At 41.9% G+C, this 9,146-nt stretch overlaps 1 protein-coding gene across 7 annotated transcripts in view; it reads left to right on the plus strand.

Annotated features, from left to right (window-relative positions):
- The window catches only part of sox5 (SRY-box transcription factor 5), a 260,300-nt gene extending 254,867 nt beyond the window's left edge, over nt 1-5,433 (plus strand). For all 7 annotated transcript variants that reach the window (XM_058416774.1, XM_058416773.1, XM_058416777.1 and 4 more), the window contains 4 exons: nt 44-146; nt 1,304-1,477; nt 3,794-4,010; nt 4,481-5,433. In XM_058416774.1, the coding sequence (XP_058272757.1) occupies nt 44-146; nt 1,304-1,477; nt 3,794-4,010; nt 4,481-4,778 (792 nt within the window). In that variant the 3' untranslated portion in view covers nt 4,779-5,433. The remainder of the gene's footprint in view (nt 1-43; nt 147-1,303; nt 1,478-3,793; nt 4,011-4,480) is intronic.
- Nucleotides 5,434-9,146: the final 3,713 nt, after the last annotated feature.

Below are 9,146 nucleotides of genomic sequence, written 5' to 3' on the forward strand. Positions count from 1 at the left end.
TATATATATTTATGTGTGTGTGTGTGTGTGTGTGTGTGTGTAGGAGAAACCGGCTCTCGATAGTCTGAGTCAGCAGATGAAGCAGTCCGAGGAGAGCAAGTTCACACACGCCATGATGGACTTCGGCATGAGCGGCGACTCTGACGGTAAAAATATCCCTTTAAGTTTATCTATTATTGCAAATTAATGTGGAGAAAATTAAATAAAAAAATTAAAAAAAAATTAGCCACATTCCCTGTGAAAATCATGACATGAGGACAACCTGCGGCGCTCAAAAGCAAAACGTTTCCTCACTCTCGCTCCGGCCAAAAAAAATGAATTTTTAAAAAAAAAAATCCATTTTTCCCCTGCTGTATTTCTGTCTGGTCGTATTTATTCCCCGTATCGCAGTAACACAGCACTCCTGTAGCCACAGTCTTCATATAAAGCTTAAAACAAGGAGAATAATCATCTCTCCATCTTCATCCTGTCTTAGAAATCTAAATATTTATAAATATCAATCAATGCTGCAGTCAGAAATAACTCAATATTGCTATCAATAGTGACCTCTGCTAGCGGCAAGTTAGCTGTTAGCTGGCTGGAGAGAGTAAAGATTGGTCTCGGTGTGTATTCTTAATCCAAGTGAGAAAATAGAATTAAAATAGAATTTATATATGAAGGAGTTTATTTCTACACGGGTGAGAACAGCGGGGAAAAGAAAGATAAATAAAATGTACAAGTATAATAGAGGTAATGTGTTAAAAAGCCGCTACTGTTAGCGGTGTCAGCTAATACGTCAGCTAACCATAACTATTAAATGCATTTCTGTATGTATTTGTATGTATGTGGTTAGCATTAGCACTAGCATTAGAAGCTAGCGAGCTAGCCTGTTCTTTGACCAGCTAATGTAATGAGAGTGATCTGTGAGACTTTACTCATGTTTACTTTATTCATGGCTACTTTAAACTGTGTCTAAGAAAGTTTTTCTGATAAACCCTCCTCCTCTTCCTCCTCCTCTTCTTCCTCCTCCTCTTCCTCCTCCTCCTCCTCCTCCTCCATTTCCTCCTTGTTTTCCTCTTTTTCCTCCTCTTTCTCCTCATTCTCCTCCTCCTCTTTATCCCCCTTTTCCTCCTCTTCTTCTTTCTCTTCCTCCTCCCCCTCTTCCTCCTCCTCTTTCTTCTCTTTTCTCCTCTTCCTTCTCCCTTTCTGCTCTTCCTTCTTTTCTTCCTCTTCCTTCTCCTCTTTCTCCTTTTCTTTCTTATGTTCCTCCTCCTCTTTCTCCTCTTTTTCCTCCTCCTCTTCCTCCTCTTCCTCCTCCTCACAGGTAGCCCCAGCGTGTCAGATTCGAGGATTTTCCGTGAGGCTCGAGGTCGTGGAAACGGTGAGCCGCACATCAAGAGGCCCATGAACGCCTTCATGGTTTGGGCGAAAGACGAGAGGAGGAAAATCCTGCAAGCTTTTCCCGACATGCACAACTCCAACATCAGCAAAATCCTCGGTAAGACTCGCACTTGGGGGAAAAACAAGAGATTTGGCCAAATTATTATATCACTATTTATTTCTGCCTTCCAGCATAACAGCTTACAAAATGTAGAATAAAATAAAAATCTTTTTAAAATCATTCCTAAAAATAACAGAATTTTTCTCGTTACAGTCGCTGATCTGTGATTTTATTTTATTTTTTATATATATATATATATAAAATTAATTCTATTACAGATCTCTTAGGTTCAAAAAACAAGGTGTTTATCCACTGCATTCTCTTGTGTGTGTGTGTTTGTGTGTATGTGTTTGTGTGTGTGTGTTTGTGTGTGTGTTTGTGTGTGTGTGTTTGTGTGTGTGTTTGTGTGTGTGTGTTTGTGTGTGTGTTTGTGTGTGTGTGTTTGTGTGTGTGTGTGTGTGTGTGTAAGCTTGCTTCTGTACTGAAAGATTTGCTAGGTCATGTCTCACTGGCCAGCTTTGTTTAAAAATTTAAATATGCAATTAGGGGCGGAGTTATGATAATGCATCTGCTCCAAGATGATACGTGTTATACATCCAGCCATGACCACACACACACACACACATTTACACATACACACACACCAACCACACAGACATATTCACACACACACACCTACACAGACACATTCACACACACGCGCACACACACACACCAACCACCCAACCACATTCACACATGCACACACACACCAACCACACAGAGAGAGAGAGAGAGAGAGAGAGAGAGACAGACTGAGAGAGAGGAGAGAGAGAGAGACTGATAGAGAGAGACAGACAGACTGAGAGAGAGAGAGAGACAGACTGAGAGAGAGGAGAGAGAGACAGACAGACCGAGAGAGAGGGAGAGAGAGAGAGACTGATAGAGAGAGACAGACAGACTGAGAGAGAGAGAGAGAGAGAGAGAGAGGAGAGAGAGAGAGACTGATAGAGAGAGACAGACAGACTGAGAGAGAGAGAGAGAGAGACAGACTGAGAGAGAGGAGAGAGAGACAGACAGACCGAGAGAGAGGGAGAGAGAGAGAGACTGATAGAGAGAGACAGACAGACTGAGAGAGAGAGAGAGAGAGAGAGAGAGACTAATAGAGAGCAAGAGAGACGTCGCGCTCAGCAGCATTGTGTAAGCTCTGCCTAATGAATGGCTCCGGAGAGCCGAGTCGGCCGATGATGATATAATTCATTATGCATTAAACAAGCACTCCAGTCTGTCTGACATTTCCTGCAGACCTCTGGGATTGTGTTTGACATTTTAAAGAGCTCCTAAGCATTTTATAACGCCGGGAAATCTGCTTTTAATAAGACTCCCGCTCTCTCGATTGTTAACAGAAGGAGTTCCTCCGTTTGCACAGAGCCGGGCTGCGTGTCAGCCTCAGTGCTGACAGCTTTTTCCCATTAAACACACAGTAGGAGAGTGTAAATTCACCCCAGACTACACACACACACACACACACACTTATACATATACTATATATAAATATATATGAACATGTACACCCCTCTGTAGGATTAATATCTGTGTGTGTGTGTGTGTGTGTGTGTGTGTGTGTTAATGGACTATAAGCAGCACAGGCCACAGGTACTCTTACTGAGCTCCGGTAATTAGATGGAGTGTGTGAATGGCCCACTTAACCTGCTGTCACCTGGAATAATGACGCATGTGTGTCAGAGAGTGTGTGTGTGTGTGTGTGTGTGTGTGAGGGCAAAATCTGTCGCTCTATTTGACCAGCTCATTAGACCGTACGATGAGGTGCGAAAGAAAAAATAAAATAAAATTAAATGATTGATAAATGTGCAGGAAAGAGGTGTGTGTGTGTGTGTGTTCCTTGTCCTCTTCCTCCTCTTCTTCTTCCTCCTCTACCTCTTTCTCCTCTTCTTCCTCTTCTTCCTCGTCCGCATCTTCCTCCTTTTCCTCTTCTTCCTTCTCTTCCTCTTCCCCTCTACCTCTTCCTCCTCTTCTTCTTCCTTCTCTCCCTCTTCCTTCTCTTCCTCCTCCTTCTGTTCCTCCTCTTTTTCCTCCTCCTCCTACCCTTCTCCTCTTTCATCCTCTTTCTCCTCCTCTTTCTCCTTTTCTTTCTCACATTCCTCCTCCTTCTCCGCTTCCACCTCCACCTCCTCTTTCTCCACTTTTCCTCCTCCTTCTTCTCTTCTTCCTTTTCCTCCTCTTCTTCCTCTTTCTCCTCCTCGTCCAGGCAGCCCCAGTGTGTCAGATTCAAGGATTTTCTGTCAGGATAATATTCCATGATTGATAAATGTGCAGGAAAGAGGTGTTAATGTATCTGTGTGTGTGTGTGTGTGTGTGTGTGTGTGTGTTCAGGTTCTCGCTGGAAAGCCATGACTAATCTGGAGAAGCAGCCGTACTACGAGGAGCAGGCGCGTCTCAGCAAGCAGCACCTGGAGAAATACCCCGACTACAAGTACAAGCCCCGGCCCAAGCGCACCTGCCTGGTGGACGGCAAGAAGCTGCGCATCAGCGAGTACAAGGCCATCATGCGCAACCGCAGGCAGGAGATGCGCCAGTACTTCACTGTGGGGTGAGACTGGAACCTGCATCTCCACCAGTCCAGGGCCATCTTTGTATTTGGATTAAAAAAGAAGCTTTATTAATTATTATACTGTAAGAGAGGTCAACTTCTATATCATGATGTTATTATAGGAAAATAATCAATAGCAGGTATAGGGCTGTTGTAGTTTAGTGGTTAAGGTGTTGGACTACAGCTTAGAAGGTTGTGAGTTCGAATCCTGAGTCCACCAAGATACTGCTCCTGAGGTCCTTCACTGTATAAAATAAACATAAAAGTATTATAAAGGTGTTTGATTTTAAAAAGATCTTAATTAAATATAATAGCGTAATGATTAAAATTGCGACATATTTTTTTTCATATAAGTAATTTTATTTGTTTTTATTCATTTGTGACTGATAATAATAATTTATACATGTATGTATTGATTCTATTGTCATTAAATAGCACAGTGTGTAACCTTGTGTGTGTGTGTGTTACAGGCAGCAGGGTCAGTTGCCGCTCTCTTCAGCGGGCGTGGTCTACCCCGGCGCTCTCTCCATGGCTGGAATGCCGTCCCCTCAGATGCCGTCCGAGCACTCCAGCATGTCCAGCAGCCCTGAGCCGGCTCCACCCACCAACCCACCCTCGTACCTCAGCCTCGGCAAGGGAGATGAACCTCGCATCAAGGAGGAGGTGCTGCGGATGGACGAGAGCAACGGCGACGCCTACGACGACTTCGACTACGAGGACGACGACGGGGACTTCGGCAGCGACAGCGAAAACCACGTCGCGCAGTAAATGACAAAAAAATAGAAACGCTTGGGAAGGGAGGTTTGTTTTTGAAGTTTTTTTCGTGGAGCCGATTCCTCCTTTCTTGTCCCCCTGGGCCTCCTTCTCTAAATCCACCCTAATCAGGACTCGGATCGAATCAGAGCCACGCCCCCTACCCCCCTCCCACGACAACCGTCACCCCTCCCCCCATTCATTCGCCCTGATACCAGCAGCAGCAAAGAAGCACAGGACGTGTAACTGTTACACTAAAGGAGGACGTCACGTGAGCGCCACGTGCCATCGCATCTCGAGTAAGCTACAGGAAGTCAGATATGATACGATACGATAAGGAAACTTTCACACACACACACACACACACACAAAAACTTATTATAATAATAAATAAATGAAAAAAACAACAACAGGACCTGTTGCGCGGCCTGTCACTTTAAAACGGTGGACCTGCTTGTCTATAAAGAGACTTTTTGGTTTTTTCTGGGTTCTATAATATTCTCACTCAGGTACACGGTGCCAACAAGTGGCTTGTGAATGTGATTTGTTGTTTTTGTGCTTATGGTTTTAATAGAGCTAAAAGAAAAAGGAAAAAAAAAAAACACTTTTATTTTTCCTGGTTTTTGACGTTTCAAAAAAAACAAAAACAAACAAAAAAAAACAAACACCAGACAGGAATAACACTTTACCTTTCATTATTATTTTTTTTTTGCTGTTGGTTTATTTTTTTATTTTTTTGGGGGGGGGGTATTATTGAAGCATTTACTGCTTGTGTTCGGTGTTAAACCCCTCCAATGAATCCTGTATCTCTCACACACACACACACACACTTTGTAACACACACTCATGCTCTTAGCGTGAGCGGCGTACGCGTCGGGGGTGTGTTTCTCTCCAGTACGCGTTTTTTATTCAGCACTTACAAAGTCCAGTGACCCGTATATATACACATTGTTTGGATCAGTTTTTATTTTATTACCCACACACACACACACACACACTGAAATCCACGTACAGGCCTAACGCGAGGCAGCGGGATGGAAATAAAAGCACTGTGTTCCTGTGAGAATGCGAAAAAAACTGCAAAATTGAGATCCTGCTCCGTCTCGGTCCCTGGGTTCTGTATCTAAACAGACTGTTTTCACCATCATGGAGAACGCAGAGCCTCACGGTTCCAAGAGAAACAGAGATGGAGAACATGCGAGAGGAAAAATCTCCATAGACTAGAGTTTGGCGCTGAGCAGACAGAGAGAGAGAGAGAGAGAGAGATGGAAGGAGGGAGAGAGACAGAGAGAGGGAAGGAGGGAGAGAGAGAGAGAGATGGAAGGAGAGAGAGAGAGATGGAAGGAGGGAGAGAGAGAGATGGAAGGAGGGAGAGAGAGAGTTTTTAGTCTCTTACACTATGCTTAAGCAAAGAAACCTCTAGAGCACTGAGGAACTGTGTGTGTGTCTGTGTGTGTGTGTGTGTGTGTGTGTGTGTGTCTGTGTGTGTGTGTGTGTGTCTGTGTGTGTGTGTGTCTGTGTCCGTGTGTGTGTGTGTGTGTGTGTGACAAATCCCTGATCGGATATATCCCTTCCTTTAATTATCCTCTCTCCATCCACACTTTCCCACTCTTACCTCTTTACCTCCCGTTGCTCCTTGTAGGGAGACCGTGTTGCCACGGAAACCTATTGATTGACAGCTATCTAATACACACCTACACCCGTGTGTACATCGCCGTCTCGTCATCCTCGCTCCGTCTCGCCGCGTTCCCATTGGCCAGGACCCCGATCTCGCGTTTCCAGGCCCTGACTCCGCCCCCTTTTTTTGTTTGTTTGTTTGTTTGTTTAGAAGAAAAAAAATAAGGTACTAACGCAGTGATGTTTCAGCTGGTGTGTGTTGTGTTCTGCATGTTCTTTTTAAATTAGTTTCTCTGCTGATTTTTAAGTTTTTAATTATTTTTTATTTTTCCCGTCACTCTGCTGTGGAAATCTTGGCTGTTTTGAAGGAGGAGCGCTCTGAGTCTCAACACTCTGCATGTCAAATCCTTTTATTTTCTATTGGAATACTGTATTTTTCATTTTTTATATATATATATATATATTCAGACTGCCTCTAGTGTAAAAAAAAAAATAATAATAATATTATTAACAATAATTATAAAGATGGTCAGCTTGTTTGTTGTTTTGTTTTTTTTCTAAGTTTAGTAAGTTATGTACAGTATAATTTATTTTTCACTTCTTGGTTGTTGTTTTTTGTTTTTTTGTTGTTGTTTTTTAATTATTATAATTTACATGATAATAATAAAAAAAAGCCTGTTATATTTAGCTGGTAGAAATGTAGATCTAATTACTCTGTGCTTTACTTATTTTTTTATTATTTTTATTTTTGTTGCTTTTATTTCATTCCTTTTCTGTTTATTAATCCTGTTTCTAGGCTGGTTTTATTTTTATTTTATTTTTCTTCTCTGAAGCGATCGCAAAAGGAACTGCTGGTGAAAAAATGAAAAATGAAGGATTTTTAAAATTGTTTAATTTTATTTTATTTTATTTTTTTTTTTCCTCTGATCATTCATGAACTCCTGAACCCGTTTTCTGAAAGCACTAGGACTCTGGACATTCAGAGAGAGAAAGAAAGAAAAACAAAATCAAGATGAACATTACTTTTGTTTTGTTTGTTTTTTTTAATGATTATTATAATTATTTCCAATTGTTTTTATGTACAATGTGAAATTTTTTATCTCTTTTTATTCCTCTTTGTTTTTATCTGTCTGTTTTATTCCACCCTGATATCAAGTGAAGAAGAAGAAGAAGACGCTCAGTTCCATTCAGGATGTTTACTGGGATTTGTAGTCTCCTGTCCAGTGACATTTGTAGTCCTCCAGTCTGTGAGGAGGCGTTAAAGATAATTCTGACGTGAAAAAGAAAACCAGTCGAAAATTTGAAGAAGGTCATGTGACCGCTCCATCCGGCGTCTCGTATCGGATACGGAATCTAAGACGCCGCCATGGATTTTGTTTTAGCTCCACGCCATGTTCGAACCTTTTTTTAAAAACAAAAAAAAAATCTCCGTTTTTACGTTTTTATAATTGTATTATTAATTTTTTTCAAATTTTTCCGGATCAGTCAGGACCTCCTTTACAATCACACCGCTAACGAAGGACAGGGTCTCGATCTGTCAATCATTTACCATATAGGAATAGAAAGAAGCATGGTGTTTTTTTTGCTACGAATAATAATAAAAAGTTAAGACAATCAAAGTCATGGGTGGAGCTGAAAACAAAAGTGAGATTTAAAACTAATCACACACACACACACACATTCTTTAAAAAAAAAAAAAAAGATATTCTTACCATCTCAACTTGAAAAGTCGCTAAAAAAGATAATTATGTAAATATAACATAGAGGTATAGATTTATATTTTGTTCATAACACAGTGTAATATAAGTTGTATATTTCTTTTCTTTTTTTTCTCCCCTCCTTTTATTGATGTTATTCATGCCACATTTAAAAAAAAACGAGAGTTAATGTACTCTTACAAAAAAAAAAAAAAAAAAAAAAAGCCGTGGGTTGCCACCATCTGTTCTGAGTTGACGTTTTTCAGTATTATTGCCGGTTTAGGCTCTAATAAAGACAGCAATGTGTTCTGTACCGCGTCTGCTTTTCTTTCTCCTCCGGTTAAACCCCGAAGAACCACAAAGCCGCAAAATGGCGGCTGTCGGGAAGCGTGAGTGTGTGTTACAGCAGATCTGCATATCGGGAAGCGTGAGTGTGTGTTACAGCAGATCTGCATATCGGGAAGCGTGAGTGTGTGTTACAGCAGATCTGTATATCGGGAAGCGTGAGTGTGTGTTACAGCAGATCTGTATATCGGGAAGCGTGAGTGTGTGTTACAGCAGATCTGTATATCGGGAAGCGTGAGTGTGTGTTACAGCAGATCTGTATATCGGGAAGCGTGAGTGTGTGTTACAGCAGATCTGTATATCGGGAAGCGTGAGTGTGTGTTACAGCAGATCTGTATATCGGGAAGCGTGAGTGTGTGTTACAGCAGATCTGTATATCGGGAAGCGTGAGTGTGTGTTACAGCAGATCTGTATATCGGGAAGTGTATGAGCGCTGGTTCGAGATCTCCGTCACGTTCGGGTCAGTGCCAGGCAGCTGGTTAGGAGGTTCTGCCCCTTCGAGAGAGAACTCGGGCTCGTATAGCGGGATAAGAGAAAAGCCAACTGGTTGTTTCTAAGCAAAATCTTTAATCTGCCTAAAAAGCCGAGAGAAGCCTGTAGAGTCCTGAGAAGCCTCTATAAGCCTGGGCAAGAATAGGGAATGCTAGAGGAGCCTATGGAAGCTCAGATAAGCCTGTAGAAGCTTTGAGAAGCCTTAGTGAAGCCTCAAGATGCACACAGACAC

This window comes from Hemibagrus wyckioides, linkage group LG19 (assembly GCF_019097595.1).
Source record: "Hemibagrus wyckioides isolate EC202008001 linkage group LG19, SWU_Hwy_1.0, whole genome shotgun sequence".
NCBI lineage: Eukaryota > Metazoa > Chordata > Actinopteri > Siluriformes > Bagridae > Hemibagrus > Hemibagrus wyckioides.